Genomic DNA, 27,074 nt, shown 5'->3' with positions numbered 1-27,074 from the left:
GCCTAGCCACTGTTGTTCTCACCCTCTGGCTGGCTCAAGTGCTGTGTCTCAGGCTCTCTGTTGCTCTCTCTCAACTTTGCTCTCCCTCTTCAATATCCTGTTTCTGTAATGATGCAGCGTCTATATCATTCAGTCTAAAGTGACTCTCATCTGAAGCAATTTGTGTCTCTTAGAAGTCGACTCAGTTATTAGTTTCTTTGTGGGTATGTTTAATCTATTTACATATAAAATAATTGTCAAGAATTACCCCCCCCCATTTTTTCCTGCCTTGCTGTTTCTTTGCACTGTACTATATATGTTTGTCTCTGGATGCCCAGAAGTTTACATGAAACAAAAAAGTCAAACTAAAGCTGGTAACAACTTAAATTTATACAAACACTGTGAAGAGTCTTTTCTGTGCTATCAGGCTTTGATAAAAATCTCTTCTATGTAGTCAATTTTGGCAGCTTATATTTAGAAAGAGCACTACTTATGCTAATCATGATTTTCAGATGTATTTTGTATGTTACATAAGTTTAAACCCCTCTGTTTAAGAAATAATTAAAATGTTCTAAAAGTCCAACATTTTTTATTTTAAAATTAATTTCTATTACTTTGTTGCTTAACATTGAAAAAATAATGCTTATTTTTATTTTATTATCCCACAAACGTATTTGAAAAGCTTTTCTTTTCTGAGTCATTTTTGTTTTAAAGTAGTATTGGTTAATTCCCCTTCTAGCTTTTGTTTAGTTCTCAAGCACATTTCTTATTCTTCATTTTAACCCGGAATTCAATATTTTGGTTTTATTTTTTTATACATATTCCTCAAAAATCTGTATTTTGGGGCAAACAAACTTACTTTATAATATTAGTAGTAAATGAAAGTTCTTCATTTTTCCAGTTTCATTTTATATTCATTTAAATTTAATTTTCTTCACTAGTGAGCAACCTAATCTGCATCTCTCAATTATTTGGATTACATCTGTTCATTGTTAATTATTTAAAAACTTGAATTTCCCTCTGTTTTGTTCTTGGAAATTTCATTATTCTCTGTTTTTTTTTTTTTTTTCTGTCACCTTTGGAGTTATTGAAATTTAATGTTTACCAAATTTTTGACCATATTGAGTATGCTTCTTATTTCTCATATATAATTATTGTATTTATTAGCTGTTAGTATTTTTGAAGGCAGGTACTCTTATTTTTATTTGTATCTATAGTGATGTTCACGGGAGGTATGTAATAAATATTTGCTTATAAATGGTTTTTATTTTTGAGATTATAATATGACTACAGTATTTCTCCCTTCTCTGAAAACCCTCCTGTTATACTTTTCTTGCTCTCTTTTAAATTCATGATCTCTATTTTCAAGAATTGTTCTTACATGCACATATGTTTGTATGCACATATGCATTTCTAACCTGTTCAATCTGTATAGTGTGGCATTGGGATTGGATAACCAGTAGATATTCGCTTTCCTAGGGGAGAAGATGCTTTCCTCATTCCTTAGAAGCCTGCAGTTCTTCATGAAGGGTTGAGGCCTTGTGGGCTGTCCTTCTCCACTGAGGCCTGTCCTTGTTGTTGTCCTTGTCTGCTAAGATAAACTTGCTAAAAGATATAGTTATGTAACGCCTGTGAGATTTTTGTCTTTCCTCATGCTTAGCCATTTTTTTTTTTTTGTTTTCATTTAGTATCATGAAACTTAGTGATTTCTTATTCATATGCTTTGAAATTATGTTGTAGCTTTTGCAGTGTTGGATTAGTATCAATATGTTCTGCCCAGCACTGAAAATTGCTTCAATTATCACTATGACGTCATTAAACTAAAAGTTTGGCCTGGGATTTACATGTTTAGCAATTAATTTACCAGGCTGTTTGTTATACTCCAGATGTCTGCAAAATTTTGAAAAAAAAAATCTTTTTGAAATTTTACTATTGTAAGTATATTACTTTTAATTTTAAAGAAGCACGGAGTATCATTTTATGTGACTTGCAATAGCTAAAGTTGTATATGTTCATGGATCAATGTTTCAAATTTTTCTTGTTTTATAATAATATCACCAAATTTATTATTTTAAGTAGATTTTTAAAAGTATTTTTAATTTTGCTTATCTTTAAGATATAAAAATGCAAATTATTTGCTGATATATCCACTAGTTTCCTATAGATATCCTATGAAAGAAAGTGAAGTTTTGCTTAGAGAGGGAAGCTTCTGCCATTACACGTGGTATGTACATATAAAATTCAACTGTACATACAATAAAAATTCATATGGCAGTCTATATGACAGGAAATTATGTAAAAAATGTGTTGCTCTTATTAAATTCTGATCATATGAGAAAAAAGTATAAAATAATTTTGATTTTTCAATAAGGGAGGAGGGATTTGAAGCAGTTGAAAAATGTTGAAGGCAAGATAAGTGTCTTTACTGTTGATTAGCAAATATTATTTGTCAGTACTTTTGGCATGCCACAAGTAACTCATCTTCCAATAATTCATTTGAGTAATTAAATTTAGATTGCAAATTTTTCTTTTCAAATATTTTGACTGTTATCTCCCTTCTTTTCTATTGTATATTAATTGGTGTGGTCTATATGAATGGACAATAAATTATATATCTTTGTAATAGAGATCAGACAATGAATAGAACTTGGTATTCATCCCAGACAGAATTATGATTGAATGTATTTGGAAGATTAAAGCACTGAATTTACTCTTTTTCTAATTAAAGGCAATTAAAGATTTGCAGACACAAATAAAAGACAATGAATTGAGGGAGTAAGTGTAGGAGCAAGTCCATTTGCAGGTGAAAGGGTGTGCCTTTGAAGCAGAACCAGCTGTATTTTCATTGCAAGAATAACAGTGTAGGAAGCTTTTCTGCGTGTGTGTGTTTGATAGCATAATGTAGTCATAAGCGGCTTATGCGTATTCAGAAAATACAGAGCATTAATGTGGGAAGCAGTGAAGGCAGAGGAAGACCAGGCCACCTGCCACATGATGATAATGAACATGGCCAATGTGAAGTAGAAAGAAAAACAGTTAGCTTCTAAAAAGATGACCACTGAAAAGCAGTCACCAGATAGTCACATGATAATGAACCTGAGCAACCACTTCAACAAAGGCAAAGACACAAGCACCTTTCTGACGAGAGGTAAAGAATTGAATAGGATAGAGCCAAAGACAGTTGTCTGGTTTTTTTGTTTGTTTGTTTGTTTTTACTAAAACAAGGCAATTTCTACTTAAAGCTATGTAATATTAAAAGCAAATGCTACTTTAAATATGAAATAATTACTTGAACATAGATTTTTTTTTACATTGATCTAGAGCATCATATAAATTACTGTATCCTTTCCTAAAGTTATAGGAGGAGTGATTACTGGTAATGAGGATAGTAATAAAATTTATTATTTTACAAAAAATATTTTGTATATGTATATATATTTGTTTAACTATTTGTTTCTTTCTAGGGAAAGTGCTTATTTTTAAATATATTTTAATGTTACTGAATATATAAAATGAAAATTTCAATAATATTTTATTAAATCTTTGATAGTGTCATACAATATGTTCTAATCTATTGATCCCCTTTTCTTCTCCCTTCGCCCCCCCCCCACCTACCCAACTTGCAGTTTTGCTTCTGTATCCATTTCTTCTTCTCTGTACATTGACCTATTGAGTCTGGTCTTTTTTGTTTTTTTCTTATTTTACATATCGATCCCAGTTCCCTCACCCTCCCTCCCATACCCCCAACCCCCTCCCACCCACCTTCTAATCCACATGGAGGGTGATGTCTTCCAGGAGAGATCAACAAAATCTGTCAAGTCATTTGAAGTAGGGTCTAGGCCCGCCCTCCTACCTCTAGGCTCAGGGAGTATCCCTCCGTGGGGAATGTGCTCCCAAAGTCCTTTCAAGCACCAGGGATACATCCTTGTTCCACTATCAAAGGTCCCTTAGACTTCCCAGGCCTTCTAACTGAGACCCATGTTCAGGGGTTCTGAGTCAGTCCAATGCTGGTTTCCCAGCTATCAGTCTGGTGGCCCATTAGCTCCTCCTTGTTCAGGTCAGCTGTCTCTGTGCGTTTCTGGATAGGAGTCGGGTCTTTATGTTACTTATCCACTAGTGTAAAAAAGAAGCTTCCCTGATGAAGGCTAATAGATAAACTGACCTATTGGGTATATATTAATAAGCCATTAGAAGTTCTTTCAATACTTGTCCATTGAGTAGAATAATAGTATTGGCTCTCCCCATGGACCTATAACCTGTTTAGCAGTAGTTTCTTGGTTCTATTGTTAGTAGTAGATATGGTTTCTATCTAAAGGAGCTTGTCTAAATTCCATTCAAAAGTTATTGGTGACTGCTGTAACATTCATTTCATAATTGCACAAGTGAATCTCTCTTTAAACATACATAATGAAATTATGTCATTTGTAGAAAAAAAAGATGGAACTGATGAGTATTATGTTAAGCAAAATAATCCATGTACACACGCGATTTTTTTAAAAAGTTTCATGGGGCAGACAAGATGACTCAGTGAGAAGAATACTTGCCACCAAGCCTGGAGTCTTGAGTTTGATCCCTCGTATCAACATTGTGGAATAGGAGAAGTGGCTCCAGAGAACCGTTCTCTGACGTCCACACATGCACTTGACCTCCTGCAAAAACACAGAATAAATAAATGAAGAAAGAATTTTAAAAGAGTATCAGAATTATGTTAGAGAAATGAAGTTAAAGCAATTGGTAAGACATACAGTTGGGAAGAAAATTATTATGTGATTATTGTTGCATATAGAGAAATAATGCAGCATTTGCTAAAATGCTTACAGTATGTTGAAATAACTGACAAAGTATCTTTGGAAGGAAGAATTTATTTTGCTTCATGGTTTCAAGTGGTGTAGTCTATAGTCTTTTCATTCTAAGCCCGTGATGAGCTTTCAAGACAGCAAGAGCATGTCACAGAGATTTACTCACCTGCTGACTGACAGAAATCAGACAAGGGTCAAGAAACCACATATAACCTTGGAAAGCTTGATCCAGTGACCTACTTCTTGTAGACAAATCCAACTTCCTGAAGATTCTTACACCTCCCAAAATAAGAGCATTAGGTGAGAGCCAAGCCTTCAGTACATTTCATATCCAAATAATAACAAAGAAGATGACCATGGTCTCTGAACAGCTTCTTCCACAATTAGGATAAATATGGTTATTATATATTAATGCATGATATATATGTATATTTAACATATGAGCTGGCAACCTATACCTAAAAGCAGAAAAACTTGTGCTACAACACAAAAATCAGAGTGATCATCTTCATTGGCTGGATTTATCAGTTTATTGTTCCCTGTATACAACTTAAGCAACTGTCTGTGAAATACTATGAACATTTATTCATATTTATTTATAGTTACCTATGCTTGGAGATTAAATAAAGGGCCTAGTGCATGCTAAACATTTAAATAATCACTAAGCTACATTATCCCCAGTTGTATTATGGACATATCCAAAATCAAATGCAAGCTTAATACTTCATATATAAAAATCTAGATTAGCTAGTCTCGTGATCTAAGTGCAAGTTCTCTAAAAACAAGTATGTAGGGATTTCAGTGTATTACAGTTTTTGTAGCTGTGAAGGCATATGTTTCTGTCCTGAAGCCATAAATATATAATTTTTGTACACATGTAAAGACAACATCTGTAAGCTACAGCATTAGGAATGGAAATGCAGAAGGATTTTTGCCTAAGTTCAAAGGCCAGCCTGGTCTACATAACAAGACACTGTCAGAAAATTTTAAAATGCACATGTTAAAAGTTTCTCTGGCTATGATAGAAAAATGCAATTTGAGCTTCAAAAACTTAGTAGATGCTCCGTGAACATTCTCACTATAAAACACATTGTGCTGTATATGCTGGTGCATGCCATGGACCAGAAGGTGAATGGGAAATTAATGCCAGATGTGTTGTTTGGAAATGTTCCAGATGCATACTAATTTTAATAACATCATTTTAAAAGCACTTTTAGCTGTTTGTATCCAAATGAATGGTAATTGAGAAGTTTTGTTCTGTAAAAGACTCTAGGTATAATAGAGAACCAATGGTCTTATGGTAGCAAAAGTTGAATGGAAAATTCTTCCTGTTACATTGACTCTAATACCTACCTGCTGTGTGTTATGATGGAGTATTATATATAATAATGAATATTATTTACTAATCATGTTTAAAATCATCATTCACACTTATTTTTCTTCATTTTACCTTAAGATTCTTCTAAGACATATACAAGATGAATGAGAATGTTATCTTTCTGCTTATATCTGTAATCTTCACATTTATTTTCAGATTTTCATTACAAATGTGCTTGGCAACTGTGAGTGGAGAAGTTGTGACACCACTTCCCTTGTTCCGAACTGTTTATATCTCAGCAGGAATAATACAAGAATAACTTGACTGTTGAGATGTGAAATCAGAATGAACACTTGTCAAGTTTTTTTTTTTTTCCAGCAAAATTAAATGTTACTAATTTAAGTGGTTCAGAGTCACGTTTTCCTGCTAATTATTTATTTAAATTTAGAACATTTGATATGCATCTTTTACAATTGACTCTTTCCCGCATCATTAAACCCCATCAACAAATAATACTTACTAAGCTGCTGCTGGTAGATGCAGAGTGCCTGCGGCCCAGCAGTGTGAAAACACACTCTAGCTCTAGGAGCTAACACAGAGCCCTTCAGCCCCAGGAGAAACACTTGTTTGTGTCCAACAAACTCAACTGTATAGTTTCTCCATCTCTACTGTCAATTTACCTCACTTCTCTGCCATTTCTGCCTCTAAGTCTACGTGGAAGTTTAAAGGTACTCTTGAATCATTAGCAGACACATTAAGAAGCAGATGTATTTCCCATTAAATTTTTATGACATACTTTAGATCAACTGCTTTCAGATTTATTTGCATGTGAGTAGGATGGGAAATTTGTAGTGAAACATTGTATCATTTAGATAAGGGAAATAAATGTGTGGCTAAGCTCTGGGAACTGGTCTCTGAGAAGAAAAGGGTGAGGTGAGAATCAGAAAGCAGAGTGAAGCTCTGAAATATGCTACACTGCCATGTCAGCTGCTGGTTAGAATACTACATTATAGTTTTGTACTTAGGACTATTCCCACTTGCTTCCTTTAAGAGAAAATTTTAATATACATATTTTTCTTGATAATCCTTTTGTTGTGAAATCTACATTTTTTTTCTGAGGCTGAGTACTTCTTCTTTTGTAGCTCCTCAGTGAGGGTCACCAGATGGTACATCAAAACAAGAAATTGTGTGACACTCAGTGTTGCATTTTTTCATTTTCTCTCTCTCTCTTTCCCTCTCTCTCCCTCTCTTCTTCCTTTTGGCTGTGAAATGTGGTAAAGAAGTTTGAGTGTCATATCTAAATGTCACTATCCTCTCTCTTACTTAGTCATGTCTATTCTGTCCTCTAGTGAAAGGAATGAAAGTTAGACATATTTTCTTTTAATGAATTTAGGAAATTTAAAGTCAATTGCTTATAGATTCCTCTTTTAGTCTCAGAGGAAAATGACCAAATATTTCTTAAGATAATCTTTTGAATATTTAATGTATCCACAATATTATAAATTTAGCAGGAGTTATTTTTATATATAATGATTGATTATATAATTATGCACACATATAGTTATAATCATATAATTATATATTCATTTATTAGTAACTTTATTACAAATATATATACTTACTGTGAATATCATATTCTCTAAAAAAATCAAAGTTTTAATTTTGTTTAGACATTATGAATCAAATCAAGATGTATGTCAGAGTCACCCTCTGAGGAGAGTCAAAGGACACTGGTCTTTGAGTGATGTTTATGGTAATCTCACCTGTAAATTTCCATGGAGTTCTCTGCCCATGTTCTACTTTCTGTAAACATTCTTTGCCATTTTATAGGTGACTGTGCAATTGGAATTATACATAAACATAACTCATTGTCTGAAACTGTTTGTTTCTAGGTAAACAGGATTATAAAAAGACCAAACCTATTTTACGAGCAACCAAATTAAAAGCAGAAGCAAAGAAAACTGCAGTAGGCATAAAGGTATACTTTTGTTTGAGAAAGTTATAATATAATGCATGTATGCCAGTTCATTTTACATAGCTGAATTGTGTCAGTGTTGAATTCTGAACATCTTTAAGCCAATACAATCTCAATAAAGTGTCAGAAGTAAAGGTTTTTGTAAAAATAATTTACTTATTAGAAAACAACATCTCTATCTTGAAATTTTGAGGACTCTTAAAATAAGAGTTATAGTTAAAGTATATAGTATCTACAGTATATAGAAAACAAGTTTCTCTTAAAGCTATTATTTAGCTACTATAACTGTTCAAACGGTTCAGTCATGTATGTGGCTTAGTCAGATCTTTTTACACATGAATCTCACTATATATTTGTTTATGTTGCCAGAATACAAGTGTCTTTTTATCATCTCTAGAAGTCTGTATAATGAAATTCTAATGATATCCCAACTTGTCCTTTTGGCAAACCAATGTTTATCTGCTTAGGAGAGATAAGTACAATGGAGGAGGATGTTAATGGATATTAGTTCAATATGCTAACAAAACCAAATTTTTTTTATTGTTGTTCATGTCAATTGCTAACAAGATTTTTATAATGAAGTTAGGAAAATTCATTTGGAACCAATACTACCAAATGTGTAAAGTAAAAATAACCAATACAAATATTCTATTTAAGTATTAAACTGTTAAAAGATGATTTGGGTTTTCATCTAGCAGATAAAAAAATCAATTTTTCTAAGTTATAGCTTATAACAAATGCCAAGGTATTACCAGCAAGCTGCAACAGCTGTTGAACTGCCAGATGATATATTTGGTTATCTTCCAGAACTTGCTATTATGATCATGAAATGTTGTCTTCCTTTCCCCCCTGATTGCTGATTGCGGTTTGATATGCTGTTTTCACAATACAGGCTCCTCAATTAGGGTTGTGTGGCAGGTCTCAATGAAAAAAAAAAAAAACAAGGTATTTTTGTTTAAAAGTGATTTATCTCTTTAGATTATTTTATAATTAATATATAAAAGATATTCTATGACATGGTTTTTTAAAAATAATGCTTAGATGTTATTTTATGTTTGATCACATGGTCATTGTCCTCCAAGGAAACATTTAATATTTTCTTTTATGTATCACAACATACTAGAGGCTTATCAAGGAAATATTAGTAACAAAATATATTACTAGCATAATTTAATGAATAGTTATATATTAAGATCATTGAAATAATGCAGCCTTTTATATGTTTATATACTACATTTTATTGCATGCCTTACTTAATTTGCTGTTATCATTTTTGTTTTACTTTGATGAAATACCTGTGTTCTGATTATAAGTTAAAGTAGTATACAGTACTAGTAGCTAATATCTGTTTTAAAAGCTATAAAGAATTACATTTTCTTAGCTTTCTTTACATTAAAATTATACACTAAAATGTCTAATACTAGGATAAAGAATTATTTTAATAATTAGCATATCATTCTGATTGATAGGCCTTGAGAATAAAGACTTTAACTACTATTTTCTTTGCATAAAAATGTGTGTTCAGAAGCCATAGCATGATATGAAACTTCTAAGAATCAGAACTAGAACTATGAAGGTGTCTTGCATTTCAAACCTAGCATACTAATTAGTTTGCCTTGTCAAACTTTGATTGCCTTGTCATTTTGCCATAGGATTTTAAATAACAGAGTTTCCTTTGGCAATTGTCTTTTAATGCTTTTTAATTTCCCTGGTGAGTGATTTTATCCATATTGATAATGTCAGAGAAGCAACTGAGAACTAATGAACATCAAACATGTTTGACTCTTACCTAGTTGATACAGGATGACCATAATGCTGTATTGTTACTACTTTACTATTTTTAAGTGGGTCGTAGTTATACTCTTCAAATTATATGAATCTACAGAAAATATGAACGGATGCCTGGACTATAAGAAGAACTTCAAAATTGAGTATGTCATGAAAGGCCAGAGATCACATCCCTTGTGACCCTCACTGTTGGCATGAGTGATGTGACTAAATCTGAGAAGAGGTATTTGTAGTTGGAAACTCTACCCTTCACCTCAGAGCGGTCAGCAGAACTAAAAAGTATAGGGAGAATGTAGAATTGAACTTACCACATCCAAGGCATCTGTGACTATGAAGTGTTAGGGAAAACCCCAAATTAGCTGAGTCTACTTTGTATAAATAAGACCCATGAATATTTCTGAGGGCCTTGCTTACTTCGGCTGTTCACGCATTGTGCAGCCATTATGATGCAAAGTGCTCCTGGATTTGCTGTAAACTTAGTATTATGGGTATTAGTGACTTAAACTCTTCAAACCATCAGGCACTTCTAATATGCTTACTATGACAGTCATATCAGCATTACTTAATCCAATTTACTTACAAATCACTATAGACTATTACAATATTATAGATATGAGTAAGATGAGATTGTCTTGAAAAGAGTGTAGTGGAAATCACCTCCAGATTGAATTACCATGTTAAACCAAGTGCACTGAGCTTGAGAAGTAGGCATTTGCCCTTTAAGGCTTCTGGTGTCTTGTTCTAATAATACAGTAGAAAATGTTTTAGAGGAACAATGAATAGTTTCAGCCTAAAATGAAATTATTTTATTGAAAACAATTTTATATTATATATTATGAATATGGTTTTCTCTTTGCCAACTCCTGCAAGATCTTCCCCAACTCCCTTCCTATCCAGACCCTTGCCCTTCTCCCTCTTGCTAGAAACGAAACAGGCTTCTAATAATAAAATAAAAAAAGATAAAACAAAAACAAAAAAATCTGAAATAGGACAAAACAACCAAGCAGAAGAAAAAGAATCAAAGAAAAAGCATGAGAAACATATATAGACACACACTTGTACATATCACTAAAACTCTCCTAGAATGCAGATACATGTGTTCCCCAACATGTAGAAGGATACAGATCTGCATTTGCTTGTTTTAAAGGTCTATTAGAAAAATACAGTCCTCACAGAGAATAAGGATAGAAAATTTAGCATCTCCACATCGATCAAATATTCAGTGTCAGGCAGACCCTGCCAGCATCCCTTGGGAGGAACAGCTTGAAATATTGTTCTTTTTGTTATTTCTGGTTTAAATATGAACAGCAGCCTAATCATGGAAAGGGAGTCATATGCCTACAGGTGTCTGAAGTTGTAGTCACAGCCTCCAGCACTCTGAAAGCTTCATTTAGAGATTTAATCATGTCATGAAACTTCCGAACAGTTACCCTCCATGGTGTTTGCTTCCACCAAATAGAATTTTAAAGGAAAGTGTTTGTGCCACCGCCCTCAGTGTCTTTTGTTTTATTTTGTTTTGTTTTGTCTTAATACTTCTAAATATCCTGAACAAATTTCATGAGGGAATGACAAGTTGTTTGAAGGATAGTGAATGAAAAAGTAGAAATTAAACGTGGTTATCATTAAGATGAGAAACACAGCCTTGAACCAAGAATAAAAATTGTAATGTCTCATTGAACTGATGTAAGTGATGGCTGCTGTTGATCGGTTGTGTTGTCCACTCTACAAAGCAGATGGAGATAGTGGCCATGTCACTTGTTTATTACCTCCTCTTAAATTAGTAGCCGTTTAACCAGATGTGCCTGGAGCACAGCTGCGGCTATGAGAAAATAAATGAAACCTGTCTCAAGCTGCCATGCCCTTTGGAGATGCCCAGGTGTTCCAGCTGTAACCAAGAAAAATTCACTTTCGCTTGACATTACGTTGATATATTAGATTTTAAAAATCAAGTCCCACAAAAATTGTTGACACAGTTTTCCACACTGTACTTTCTATCAATATTTTTTTAATAGTTTGGATATCTAAATAAATGTACTCAAGAAACTAAAAATCTGTACATACTGTGTTTGTATTTTCAACATTCACCCGAAATTTCATGTTGATTATATGTCAAATTCATTTTAATATTTTTTAAAAGTTTAATAGGTGGCACATGTTGAATTATTTATTTTACATTCATATGAAATGTAAAATATATTCATGCAAATGCAAATGAATTGCTTCCCCATGAAACAGTGCCACGTAAGAGTTATAATCCAAAAGTAAATCTGTAGGGTATTTTACATTCTTTTGGAATCTGAACTGGACTCTGTTCTTTTTTCTGTACAGTAAAATAACATTATAATTTTGGGAAAGTTACTTTGTAAAACAGACACACACACACACTGATATTTTTGAAGGAAAAAGTACTTTTATCATATGTTTAATTTTACCCATTTCCTTACTATAAATGATTAATATAATCAATGTCAAAATGGCAAAGGTAGTGTACAATTCCCTGCCTTCAGAACTGAGGTGAATCACACTAGCTTATACCTCATGAGCTCAGATTTCCCTTTTGTAGCCCACTGTAAGTTACAAAGTTTACAGTTCTAAAAAGTAGAATACATAGGCAGCCATGTTGGCACAGAATTGCAATCTCAGCCCTTCAGCTGGAGACTGGGGTAGAAAGGGCAGGAAGTGAAAGCCAGACTCAATCATTAAACAAGTGAGGTGCCAATGTATCTCAAAAAGAAGAGGGATGAGTACAGGAGAGAGCAGAGAGAGAAAAGACAAAAGAAACGAAGTTGAATTCCTGAATGAAAAAGAGGCCATGAATTTGAAGGAGAGTGGGGAGGAGTGTATGGGAAGGTTTTGGAGCAGGAAGGAAAGGAAGGCATTTTGTAATTCTATTATAATCCCAATAAAATGAGGGTGGACATTATGTTAGTATAGGATCTATTTTGTAACAGCAGTTATCATTGGCGTTTCTTCCCAGAAGAAAGTAGAATGATAATTTGAAAAATATCTTCTGATAAATCATATCACTTATAAATAATATAATACTTAAAAATAGTTACATATACTCAGTTAGAGACCAATTCAAATATATAAGCCCAAACTACATTTATTGCACTTAAAATTTTGAAGACAACATTAAGAAAATATATTAATACAACAAATTTAAATTTTGTCAACAGAAAAATCTTAATAGAAATGCTTTACCCACCATGTTCTTGCTCTTGCAATATGTATTGTATCATGAAAAATAGATTATTTACTAATAATTATTGAGTTAACATTACTTAACCTACACCGCGGAGTGATAGTTATTGTATCAGATATAGCTGGTCTCTATTTATCAGCTCAAATGTACTGTTTTCTCTTCCCCAGGAAGTCGGCCTCATGCTTGCAGCTATCCTGGCCCTACTACTGGCTTTCTATGCTTTCTTTTACCTCCGACTGTCCACGAATATTGACTCTGATCTGGACCCAGATGAAGATTAGCTGAGCAGCAATCAGTAAGGAAGGGAAATAATGCTGATAAGAGCATCATTGGAGGCAAATATTTTGCCAATTTCCAAATCTAGAACATTTTGAATATTTTCTTCTTGGTACTGTCAGTTTGCAGAAATATCTTTGTGCCTATTGGCATGAAGTATCTGGAAATTTTACCCAGCAATCTAGAGCCATGCATGCTACTCGATACTTTATAAATCCTTTTGCTTTGGCCAATACCCTATTCATGGTACAGTTGCATAAAATGAATAGCATAGTTTTCAGATGTCTTCCCTATTTACATGTCTATCTCAATTACAAATCACTAAACCTATTTTACCCTATGTATATTGTATGAAAAATTACCCATTGTTATTTGCAGAAGCTACTTAAAATCAGACTTAGAACCCAAGAATGGCCCGAAAGTAATGAGAAATTTTTATTTTACAAAGAAGCGTGCTTTCTTTCCAGACACATTTTATTTCATTAGGGAGGCTATCTGCACATACATCCACAGAAATCTTTTCGTTCCTTGCCAACTGTTAGAGCACCTGGATGACAGAAGCTCAAAGAGTCACATATGTCCCTAAAGTAGAGTTCCTTTTCTCTTGGGCTGCCTGAACTGGTGTAAATAGAAAGTTCAGTTGATCTTGATTTTAATTAACTTGTTACCCCATTAATATAAAATTGGAATTCTATATTAATTAGGTTGTTCTGGCTGCCTGCGGTATCAGCTTGCTTCTCTTGTTAGGGAGCTGTGTAACAATCTGCCATCCAATTGTGCAAGGTTTTTCATACTGCAGAATTAGCAAGAGTGTACCTACACGGAATCATTTTGTTGTGTTGTCTCTTACATTTGAGCATTAAAAAGGCTATTTTAAAATTATGTTTCGTCTCTTGAGAATTAATTCCCCCTCTGTAGGAAAAAAAAAAAAAAAACAAAAAACCAGAAAAATATATGTCACATATTACTTTTATCTGTAATTTTCTGTAAATTTTGTTAATAATTTTGTGTTGTAGCATTAAGGCTATTCAATAATTTATTGGCAATCAGAGTTTTGTAAAAATTGTGTATAATCTCCACAGAGTTGATATTAGCTCCTATCTGATATAATGACATACAGAAAATATCTATTTTGAAATGTGTGCAAAGTTTTACAGTGTACATTGACTTTCTAAAAAGTAATACAACTCTAAGATCATTTCCATACTTGCCAAGAGACAGAAACTCTAATAAATACTCTAGGAGTAATTCTGGCTTTATAATATAGTGTCAAAAGAGAGAGAGAGAGAGAGAGAGAGAGAGAGAGAGAGAGAGAGAGAGAGAGAGAGAGAGAGAAAAGAAAAAAGGAAAAAACAAAACAGAAAGTCCTTGGTACTTTTGCAAAAAGCTGAGTATGTCAGTGAAGCATTTGTTCTATAGAATTTTTAAAATAGCATAATTCATTACATCAGTGTGAAACGCCCTAACATTCCAATATCCTCACAGATTATTTATGCCAAACATCTGATGGCAAAATTTAGCCAGTGTTATTTACTGGATTCTTCCTGTTGAACTCACAGGCTCAAGAGACAGAAGAAGAGTTCTTGTATACTCCCCACAGAGGACCCATCCAAGTGGCATTTTTAGGAAAGGTTGCAGCATTTTATGCCATGTGGTATATCTGTTCGCGAAGTGGGAGGCAAGGGAATATCCAAGCTGGCATTTTGGATTTGATGGGCCTTTTACTTTCCTGAGTGACATGCCACATGTCAAGAAATACTGCTTTCTTCCCATCTCATCACATTTACGTGAGCAATTTTCATTTAGTTATTTCCCTCCCATATGGTGTTAAAAACAGACACATCCAATAAAGCTTATTTCTGGTTTTCAGTGGTAATTGAAGTGAGAGGATATGTAATAATTGCTTATCAGATACCTATCCAGGTGAGATAGTAGCACAGTTCACAGTGTTCAAAATAGATGTGTGCCTCCTGCACGTTTGACAAGACAAGGGGCTGTTCTGAGAGAAACTTTGCCATTCCACTCTACTCATAAGATGTGATTTGAAGAGAAAATGTTGTTTCTATAATAATAAATATCAGTTGAAATGTACCGTAATAATAAGCAAGTTTTACCACATGTATTTCTCCATGTCCTGGGTCCATTTGTGTAGCTTGTTGATTTATGACATTCCCAGAAAACAAATCCCAAACTAAAAGCTTTGATTTCAGTAAATAGCAGGTAAAGCAAGATGATAATATTTTTATATAATTATGTTTTCATAAAATGCAAATTTCATGAACTCATATTAGCAGGAAACAGCCAATCTTATGAACAGAAACACCAGGCTGAATGTCTAGTTTGTATATATCAGGACAGAAAAATGTTAGCTCCCTGCTGTTTCAGAGGACTACACTTTTGATTAGTGGGTAGCATTTGTCATAAATGTGGGATTAAAATCAGGTGTAATTTGTAGACATGGCAATTTCACAAGAATAACTTACTCTGCTCAGAGTGATAAAGGACAAAATCAGAAGACATTATAATGCCTTTTTTGTTTTGTTTTAATATTTTTTTATTTTAAAGTTTCATTTTACATTCCAACCAAAGTTTTGCCTCCAACCCTTCCTCCCAACTGCACTTACCTTCTCCCCAGCCCACCCCCATTCATCCTCCCAATAGGAAAGGGCTTCCATGAGGAGTAGACAAAGACTTTGGAATTCCTTGATGTATAATGTGATACAAATTCCCAACCAGGTCCGGAATGCTAAGGTATAACCCATGGCCAGTTGTGAATGAGGAGCACAGGTTACAATTTCCCATGTAAGTTTAAATGAAATCATTTATATTTATTTGAGGGGCAATAAATATATCAAGAGTTTATAAAGAAGTTTCAACTTCTTCATAGGCTGAAGACATACTCCAACCACAACCAGTGATGGTGAGATGCTGAGAATATGAGTTTTTCTATTTCTGTCATCCCAATGTATGTTCATCTGCCTATGAATTTAAAAGCAGGAAAAAATTTGGCTTAGTGTACTTTAGTTGCCTCAGAGAGAATATTTAATATAATAGATGATAAAAAGTATTTGAGTTTAATAAATAAATCCAATTATAATGCTAATCAATTTAGAATTTAGCATTTATGTTTGTTGGCTGATGTATTGGAATATTATATATATATGTATATGTATATATTATACAAGTGTATATAATCATTAATATATCATTAATTTCTTTTTGATCTAAACAACTGGTCCAAAAGCAATATGACATAGGACCATACATCCTTTTTACATAATTAGTGCATATTCATTTAAAAGCATTCTTAGCATTTCACGTCAACTTACCATACATACTCAGTTCAAATGAAAAATAAACTTAAATTTTTATTATGTTTACGTGAATATCAAAGCACTCAGTTTTCTAAACTGTGAAAGTGTACAGTCAATTATAATTCATTGAAGTGAACTTTATATTAGATAAACTCCATAAATAAATGCTTAGAAATTAAACATATTTCTATTTTAATGTACTACTTTTGCAATAGACTTCTGATTCAGAGACTTCCAAAGCTGATTCTTCATTCTCTCTCTTAGCAACAGTGAGACTTCTTTACACTTACCTGTGGCTTCTCTGAAGGGGGGAGCTTCCTACTTCTGACAAGTAGCATTACCTTCTTTTATTAGCACTACACCAATGTAGCCTAGATAGAATGATGTTAGCTAGATGTTGTCCATATCTAGGATCACTATAACCTTCAGTAAAAACAAAACTGCAAAAGGTGAATCCAATATGTATAGAAACGTTCTCACCATTTTGTCCAGTTGTCATTGCATAGATAAGTATGAAGGAGAGTTGGAGAGTCAAGTGTACCACTGTGGAACAGTCTTCGTGGATGAGAGAATCTTTCAAAACAATTGAACCGCAGCACCATTCTGCATAGTAACGCCTTGTTACATGATTTTTCTACCCTTAGCAACAGATACAGAATGCTTATTTCCAGAAAAGTAAGTTGCTTTACATGCCAGAAGATTTTTGATGACAGTACCCCTCCTATTTTTCATTTTTTAAAACAACAACCAAATTGGTGGGGAGGCAGCCAAAATTTGAGGTACCAATGTTTCCCGAACAGATGTCGCACCATTATTTTTTAGCTCGTTTGGATGAATAAACATGTGAAACTGTGAAGTATTACATTTTAGATTTTTTCATTAAAAAAAGAGACAATCTGTTTACTGTCCTAATTGAGACAACAATCCTCATGGTTGCCAGTTTTGGCAGTCATAACAATGAACTATAAATATTTGGACCAATCAAGTAAATGGTGAGTATAAAGGCTATAGCATGTGTAAAGTTCTATTTTCATGGGCACCCATCGTAGTATGACTTTAAGAAAAAACAACAACAACAACAACAACAAAAACCTTCATTAAATGAAATTGTTTGTGTGGAGCTAAAGTTTGATTTGATGATGAAGTGGATTTCAAGATCTAATTTCATCCTTGTTTGTCAACCTCTTCAGTGTACAGCTGTCCATCTGCTGCTAGCAACTTGTGCCTACAGTTGCTCTGGGAGGGCAGGGTTACTGTTGTCCTTCCTGGGGAATTTGGCTGATGATAGCACAAAAATCAAATGGCGTTTTTGTTTGTTTGTTTGTTTGTTGCTTTCTTAATTTTCTCACATTTATAAAACGATTACTCACATTTTAGGTTTGAAATTGCAGTAATTAGTGTTATCATTAAGTAGGGCTTTAGAGATAGAAAACACTCTCTATAATTTTTGGTGTAATGAGTAAAAAAAAGGAAGCTATAACTCTCACTCCCGCCACGATGCTTTACTTGAAACACTAAGTGGGAAAGATAGTGGGCTGGCCAGCTACCTATGGTGGTACTCCAGGCACTTGTGATGCAAAGAATGTTGTTCAAAGAAATCCTGTTTGTGCTCTCTATCTTGTTTTGTTTAACCTTCACTGACGTATAAACAAACAGTGTGTCTTTCCTATATGAATGTTGCCTTTCTATTTGATTGGTTGGTTGGTTATTTGACTGCATAGTAACAAGGCACCATTACTGTAACTGATATAATTCAGTATTATTTCCTAGTAGCATCCAGTATCAAGGCAATCCTCAAATTCCCTAATTATCTCCATGTTCTCTACTTTTAAAGGACATTGAGTCAGGTCCATAATACCCCTGATTACTTTTGAAATTTCTTAGATTGCAAATAGTTTTGTTTTGTTTTGTTGCCATTGACTTGCATGGTTTAGTGATATCCATTATGCTCGATTCAGGGTTTGTCATTGTTGCTCATTTCACTCTTCTATTTTTGATATTTTTATGAAATGGAATGGGTAGATATATTTAGGGCAAGAGTATTCCTAATACTTAACGAGAAATATATTTCACTATCTCACTTGATTGGCTATGAATTAATAACAGTATAACATGCTACCACTGTGACTCCTGAAGTAAAGTTTCAGTTAGTATTTTGTCTGTATCTTTTAGTATGCTGTTGTTTGTAAGATCCCTTATCTCTTTAGGCATTGCAAAATAAAGTTTTCTGCCATTGCTTTGGCCTTAAGTGAAACTTACTATTATTGAGACACTGCATATGAATATGGAATAAAGTGTAGTACTTTGATGCATTCAATTTACAATGAACAAATTGATGTAAAAGCAGAATTATCTCCTTAATTGTGTCATGTGTTGGTAACTTCCGTAGTCTTTTAGATTTTTTGAAATATATCATTACAGCCAAAACTAGTGTTATCAAAAGTCAGAAATAATTCTGTGTTTGGTGTTTTGTATGCAATTCCATTTAGTCATGTAAAGTTACCACTGTTTAATTATAATTAAAATCCTTATCATTCTAACCTGTAGCTCACTTATGAAAGAAGAGACACATGTAAATCTTTCACAGTGTCAAATGTTATACCTGTGAGTTAACACTCTCTCAGAGTGCAGGTTTACTACTGCTGGTGCTGTCAATATTATTGTAATTGGAAGTTATAAATTTTTATATATTTTGTATATTTTAGTATATTCCAATCGTTTTGTTATTACCAAAATGAAAATTCTACCATGATGGACATTAAAAGTATTTTCATTGATTATGTTCCTCTATATTACTTGACACTATCTGAAAATCAGGCCCAGTGCAATAAAATTTTATGTACATATGTATTTAAGTATGTATGTATATATGTATGTATGTATTATGCATTTATTTACTTGAATTTTAGATGAGTCCGTGTAGCCTAGGCAAGCCTTCCAATCACTACGTCTCCAAGCATGACTTTGAGTTTCTGATTCTATTGCCTTTACCTCCAGTGTACAGTGATTGCAGACATGTACCACTATGTTCAATTTAAGATTTTTATTCTAGCAAAACATTGAATGATATGCATATTATATGTCCCTTTAGAAAATGAATATATGATAATTAATAGCTTTTTTAATCTACATGTGTTTGAAAATAATTCAGAATTTAGTAAATATAATTTGAAATGTATCTTTTCTAATGTTATTTTAAAACATGGCATATATACAAAATTAGGAGATATGATAAGTCATTACTATAAAAGACAAACAAAATAAAACAACCCAAAATTTTCTACAAAAGAAACTCCCAGTCATCCTAGATGAAATGATTCAGTTGTGTTATTATATATTCTTTCTCTTTGAAGTATTTTTATTAATTAATGTTTACATTCCAATCGCAGTTCCCCCTCCCTCCTCTCCTCCCGCTTCCCTTACTCCTTCCTCTCCACCCCACCTCCCATCTGCTCCTTGGAGAGGGTAAGGTCTCCCCTAGGAAGTCTCCTCAGTCTGTCCTATCATCTTCTTGAGGCAGGACCAAGGTACCTCCCCACCCCCTACAACACTGTGTCTTAGCCTGAGCAAGGTATCATATTCTTTTCATTTGTATACAGAGAAGTTTTATAAGTAAACTATTAATTGTAGTGAGATATCCACCCCGCCCACATCTGTTGTACTGACCATCCCCATGGGGGCATGGGGGCAGGTGTGGGCGTGACTGGTGGAGTCTACGTCTGGGTCGCGACCTGGATGCATTGAGTTACTTCCCAGTTGGAGACAGAGAAGATCTGAGGACATCCTTGGAGCAGCAGTGGTCTATTTCTTGTGTAAGTGAATTCGCCCTGAATAAACATCAGTCAGCCTGTATTGTGTCTCAACGTCTTTTTACCACATTAATTAATGTCTAACATTATAGTAAAATATAGTATACAGCCATTGTTAGGAAAAACTATACCAGAAGGAAAAATAGTGCTTTATGTGCTAAGAGATCTAAATATAGATATTCATTTAATGAATATATATATAATAATATTAAAAAGGTAGTCATTAAATGCATTTTTAAAATTGAGCACCCTTTACAAATTAAAATGTTGTATACCATGACTTACAACTAGATTAATTTGCAATGAAATTTACAGCCTCTCTGAAAAAAATGAAATCATGTAATTTATGAAGAGAAATCACAGACATTTTTAGAATGTTTTAATAGAAAATTATTTCTAGACATTGATTTATGAGTTAAAAATCACACAGTAAATACTCTTAGATAACCATACGTTAAACACAGTATAGCACTGGGGTCTTGAACCTACTGAAGGATCTGAAGAAAGAGTATCACTGCTTCAGAGTGATAATTGAGCATGTTCTCTGGTAGGCTCTTTTACAGTGTACCTTAAAGTTTTAACTGCCATACATACTTTATACATTCATTGCACAATGATGACACCAGTATTGAGTAAAAACAAGTAGAGCACATTAGGCACTGTTTATAACGTTCAAAGGACTAAATACAGTAAAGTGTTTTTATACTCAAATGACCCATGTCAGCCTGGGAAGTAAGCATGGTGTAGTCTTCAAGTGAGATGTATTTAACTTAATGATCAGAGAATGGAAAGTTGCTTATAAAAATTACGTGGCATATAATTTTGTTTTGTTTAAGTGTCCATATCTCTGTATATGTGTATTTAAATGCATATGAAAGACATTAAGCAAGAATTAAGGAGTATTTATCTCTGTGTGCAAGTTAAGATTGCTTTACATCACTGTAGTAAGCCGAATCCTTTATCTCTACTCTTCAGAAATGGCTAGGAGGGAAATGTTTCATTGACCTACTTAAGAGTCTAAACACCTAGTAGGTATGTTTCCATTTTTTCACTATCTTTTTCTTTTTTTCTTTTTTTTAATTTATTATTTTACATGTCGATCCCAGTTCCCTCTCCCTCCCACTTTTTACCCTCTCTGCCCCCTCACAAGCACACTGACCACCCTCCCCTCCCATCCCCCACTCCAATTCCACATGTAGGGCAATGCCATCCAGTTGGGGTCATGGAAATCTGACAGGTCATTTGAAGTAGGGACTAGGGCTTCTCTCCTGTTTCTAGGTTAAGGCAGTATCCCTCCATGGGGGATGTGTTCACAAGGTCCTTGTGTGCACCAGGGATACATCCTGCCTCCACTGTCTGAGGTCCCTTAGACTGCTCAGTCCTTCTGGCTGAGACCCATATTCAGGGTGCCTGAGTCAGTCCCATGCTGGCTTCACAGCTATCAGTCTGGGGGCCTGTTAGCTCCTCCTTGTTCAGGTAAGCTGTCTCTATGTATTTCTGCAACCTGGATTTGTTCTCTCCATCTGCATCTGGGTTCTAGTTCAACTCAGTGTTTATGTATGGGTGTTTGCTTCTATTTCCAACAGGTATTAGATGAGGGCTCCATGGATAAGTTAGTTGTTGATCTCATTATCCGGGAAGGGCATTTATGGTAGCCTTTCCACGGATGCTCAAATTGTTACTTGGTGGCAGTCTTGTAGGTCTCTAAAACTTTCTTTGGGTTCAGTTTTATCTTCAAACCAATATTGGCTCCCTCTTTTATGTTCTCTCTCTCTCTCTCTCTCTCTCTCTCTCTCTCTCTCTCTCTCTCTCTCTCTCTTTCTCTCCTGTCTTCTATTCGTACCCTGACTCAATCTTCCTAGTTGCCCGGGTTTTCCTCTCCTCCCCCTCTCTTTCTCCTACTTCTCTCTCCATTCACTGCCCCCCCCCCACTTCCCCTGTGCTCTGGAGGAGAATGGCTAAAATTAGAAACACCAATGACAACTGGAGAGGATGTGAAGAAAGGGGAACACTCCTCCACTGCTGGTGGGAGTGCAAACTCGTATAGCCATTTTGGAGATCAGTATGGCAGTTCCTCAGGAAAATGGGAATTAGTTTACCACATGACCTGGCAATCCCCGTCTTAGGCATATACCCAAATGATCCACATCCATGCAACAAAGACATCTGTTCATCTATGTTCATAGCAGCACTATTTGTAATAGCAAGAACCTGGAAGCAACCTAGATGGCCCTCAACTGAAGAATGAATAAAGAAGATGTGGTACATTTACACAATGGAATACTGCTCAGCGGGGTGGGGGGAACAATGGAATCTTGAAATTTGCAGGCAAATGGATGGAACTTGAAGAAACCATCCTGAGTGAGGTAACCCAGTCACACAAAGAGGAACATGGTATGTACTCACTCATATATAGATTTTAGACCTAGAGCAAAGGATCACCAGCCTATATATAATTCACACCACCAAAGAACTAGGATACAAAGAGGATCTAAAAGATTCATACAATGTCCCTCATAGAAGGGGAAAGGAACATATCCTGAGCATATCAAGACTCATTTAGGGCCTAGAAGTTTTCTTTACTTTGCTGTACATTCTGGTATTCATTAACAAAGTATTACTCACTATGAATAACTTTTATGCATCACTAGCTTTAATGGTGAGCCTTGACTGTGTGCTTGGTGGCACTTAGAATTACCAGCAGAAGGAACGACTAAGCCTTTCTGCCTATAAGGGGTCTTCAGATTAGGTTAACTGTTGTGGGGAGACACCTTCACTGAAAGGGTGGGCTGTTGACTGAAGGAAAAAAAGTAAGTGAGCTGAGCCTACACATTCCTCAGTTTTTCTGCTCACCCTGGACACAATGTGTCCTCTTCCGTGGTAGCATAGCAACCTTCATTACTATGATAGGCTACACCCCACAACTCCAGGCCATTTAAGTCAAAATAATTCCTTGTTTTTGTTAGGAATTTTGTATAGCCATGTGATAAGTAACTAACAAGAAAACCAAATGCTAAGCCTTAAAAGTAGGCTTTTTTTTATTGTTTGTGGTTTTTCAACTATATGTATATGCTTGAATGTTTAAAATTTATTGTTAGGATTTATGTATTACAGTCTCACTTTCTTTTAGGAGTCTATTGGTTAAAAAGAATTTATGAGATTAAATCCTAAAACACATTTTTTTAAAGCACTTATTGAGAGAATAGCAAGCCTCCTTTCTACAGAGCAATGCCGTAATTGAAATTTTAAAAACCTGGTCCAGTTTTAGGAGCTCCATCCAATTGGTTTGAATACTATCTTTATATTTTAGGTGATGTCTGCCTTGACCACCGTACACATTCTGGGATGTCCTTCCTTACCCAGCTCTTATTGTCTCTCCAGCATTCTACTGTCAGCTTTGTGTAGATTGTCCCAGTGTTACTCCTGGGATTCGGTCTCCCTTTTGTCCCAGTGATACCTCTGTGGAATATCCTAAATAATGCTAAGATCAGGACTGCAGTCTGCTTCAGTGAGCATCTGTCAATCAGGGGCAGGGGGTGTCTCTGCTCCTGACCATCACCATGCAATCACCTTGAGAGCATAGGCTTTGTATACAAATATTGTCTGCAGAAGTGACCGTGGGACCTATGGTCTTTCCAATGACTGTTCAACATTAGCAATGGTTGTTCTCTTTCTCTGATCATTTTTAATGTGATTCTATTAAATCAACATGAGAAAAGTTGTCTGCTTTAATATGGAACATTCTATTTTTATTTATATTGTTCATTTCATGAAAGTGGTTACATAAGTTTCTTCCTAAAAATTTTGTGTTTTTGTTAGAGGTATTCTTAGATACAGTTTAGTATTTATAGTATCCTGTACATTTTAAATGAATTTATTCATTAGCAGTTTCACATGTATCTAAAGCATTCTGGTCACATTCATCCATGTACCTTCCTTTATTCCTCATCCCACACAAATGCCTCACTAACTTCCTATCCTTCCACCGAGTCCCGTCCCATTTTCATGCAAACATTTAAAAATTATATTTATCTTGTTATGAGAAATACAAAGATTGCATGTTAATCCTGTTGACATGATAGTAATAAAGTATTGACTCTAATATTCTAATAAGTACTATAAAGACTGGAATTTTGGTTAGACATATGGCACTGTCTTCAAATAAATGTAAGCTTTGTCCATTTCCAACTTTAGTACTATTAATCTTTCTTATCAGCTCAAGTTGAGCCAGAGCCTTCTGCACTTCTCAGTTAAACTTGAAATGACTTGTTTGTGGGAGGGACTTCAAGTCTTGATTGACACAGTTGTTATCTCATGAAGCATATCCTGCTTAAAACTGCCAATCTCGTTTCCATTTGACTTCTTACCCACAATCCCTGTGTCTGGTTTTATCGCCACCTGAACTCACCCACTTTCTTTTTACTTGCTTGTTGGTTTGTTTTTCTATGACAGTTATTACCATCTGAAAGTGACATGTTTTACTTATGGTAGTGTGTTAGAAATCTATCAATGGAATATGGATTGGATTGTTACCCGAATTGGTTTGTAAAAAATAATTCGATGACTAAAATTATAGATATTTATATTCTGTATTAACAATACATTAGAATTTATGGTTTTATGTACTTTTACCCTCGATTCTGTAAAGATTTGCAAGCATACAATCCTGTTTATTAAAGGGATTTAACAATGTCAGCAAAATGGGAAACAGTAATAATGATATTGTTCATCCTTATTTCTTTTCTCATTTTCTTTATTCCTCTCTCATAAAATAGATACTCCTGCTGCCTCCCTCATTCTTCTCTTTCAACCCCCCCCCCAACTCCTTCTCCCCAAGATCCAGTGCTCCTTGTTTCCCTTAAGGAAAGAGCATTTCTTCCAGGGATATCAACGGAACTTGTCACAACAAGTCTCTCTCTCTCTCTCTCTCTCTCTATATATATATATATATATATATATATATGTGTGTGTGTGTGTGTGTGTGTGTGTGTGTGTGTGTATTCATCTATCTTTTACTTATGTATCTATTATCTATCATCTATATCTCTATCTTTTCCCTATTACAATTTGAGCATACTTTCTCCAAAATGTTCAGAAACTAGCCTTGTTTAATAACTTTGTATCAGATGCGCCCTTCATATAGAATATGGTCTTGAAATTTACCATTTGAGCTAATGTGAAAATTTTCCTGAAAGAAATGAGTTAAAGCCACTTATACTTTGAGAATGGCTAGCATTTGAAAACAGTTTCAGTTCTTCAGATTGTTCATGTTAGGAGATGATGTCATTTGTGGTAAATAATGTTTCTCCAATTGTTGGTGCTTTATTTATCTAATAAGACTTTTTCTGAGTTCCTGCCAATAATGGACTGTGAACAGGTATTGCAAACCAATAAAGCCTTGTCTCCCCTAGTTGCTTTTGGATAGTGTTTTATCAGTGCAACACAAAGCAGATGAAGACAAAAAATATGATATTTTATCTCACTTGTATTATCTTGATTATTTTCTTCAAAGCTCTGCCATTGAATTTTCACTGAATTCATTAAACCCTTGTTATATTTTAACTTCCTTCTAAGATGGACTTAGCCATCTGTTTGCTTCAGTTTCTCTAGATATAATTTTTCCTACACTATTTTTCCTTTTATTCTACTTATGTTCTTCTGCTTAGAATTTTACTTTGGTTTATGCCAACATCCATCTATTTACTTACCTAACTTAGTATACATTTATATCTGTACCTAGTCTTCAAGTGTTTTGAGACATTTTATATTAATACTCTGATTATGTTTTAGACCCTTTTGTGTTTTGTTCTTTTTGTAGACAAGACTCTTGAAGTATTTTCAGTGTTCTTATTCTTTTACCTTTGTAAGGGGTAGTTGGCTATTTTTTCTTTCAGTAGGGAGAGTCAAGTCCCTATTGTACCAGTACACAGCAGAGTAAGGCCAGTCTTTACTTAGTAGTGCTGCTACTGCAAGTTATGGGCAAAGACGGGTGTACCTCATTTCTTTTACATTCCTGGACCATCCCTCATTTTCTTCTCTTTCTCTCTTTTTTTAATTTCATTTCTTTTTTTTAAAATGTCTTCTGCTTCATTGGTGCCATAGGTTTTTGCTCTTCCTGTCTGCCTGTCGCTGTTGTCCTCCTCCTTGTCTTCATCCTCCTCCCTGGTTTATTTGTTTTGGAACATGTCTTTTGTAGCCTCGGATGGCATTCTTATGTAGTCAAGAATGACTTTGAATTTCTATTCCTCTGGCACCCAACTGTGAATGCCGGGACATACACCACTGTGTGCAGTCTGTGAGGTATTGGGATCAAACCCACGGTTTCATGTATGCCAGGTAAAAATACTCAAGCAGCAGAACTGTAGCCCCAGCCTTCACCTTTTGTCTTCTGTGTTTCTTTCCAAGGAGCAATGCTTTTCAAAGATCCTGACTCAAATACTTCTCATATTCTGCCTTCTTTCACAGTAGATCGTGTTAAGAAATATCAAGTATCAGACCCACTTTTACTGTTTATCACTGGAGTGTGCACTTGAGCATGTACTCTGCCATTTCCCCATATTTCCTAAGCTCTATGCCCCCACTGGTGTACAGTCATGTCACAAGGATTTTTT

At 34.6% G+C, this 27,074-nt stretch overlaps 1 protein-coding gene across 2 annotated transcripts in view; it reads left to right on the top strand.

Moving 5' to 3' along the window:
• Triqk (triple QxxK/R motif containing) overlaps positions 1–13,513 on the top strand; it is a 61,488-nt gene extending 47,975 nt beyond the window's left edge. For both annotated transcript variants that reach the window (XM_051198062.1, XM_051198054.1), the window contains exons 4-5: positions 7,989–8,074; positions 13,232–13,513. In XM_051198062.1, the coding sequence (XP_051054019.1) occupies positions 7,989–8,074; positions 13,232–13,345 (200 nt within the window). In that variant the 3' untranslated portion in view covers positions 13,346–13,513. The remainder of the gene's footprint in view (positions 1–7,988; positions 8,075–13,231) is intronic.
• The last annotated feature ends 13,561 nt before the right edge of the window (positions 13,514–27,074 follow it).

Source organism: Phodopus roborovskii, unplaced genomic scaffold (genome assembly GCF_943737965.1).
Source record: "Phodopus roborovskii unplaced genomic scaffold, PHOROB, whole genome shotgun sequence".
Lineage (NCBI taxonomy): Eukaryota > Metazoa > Chordata > Mammalia > Rodentia > Cricetidae > Phodopus > Phodopus roborovskii.
The sequence above is the reverse complement of the archived record's forward strand: the minus strand, read 5'-3'. Positions and strand labels throughout refer to the sequence as shown.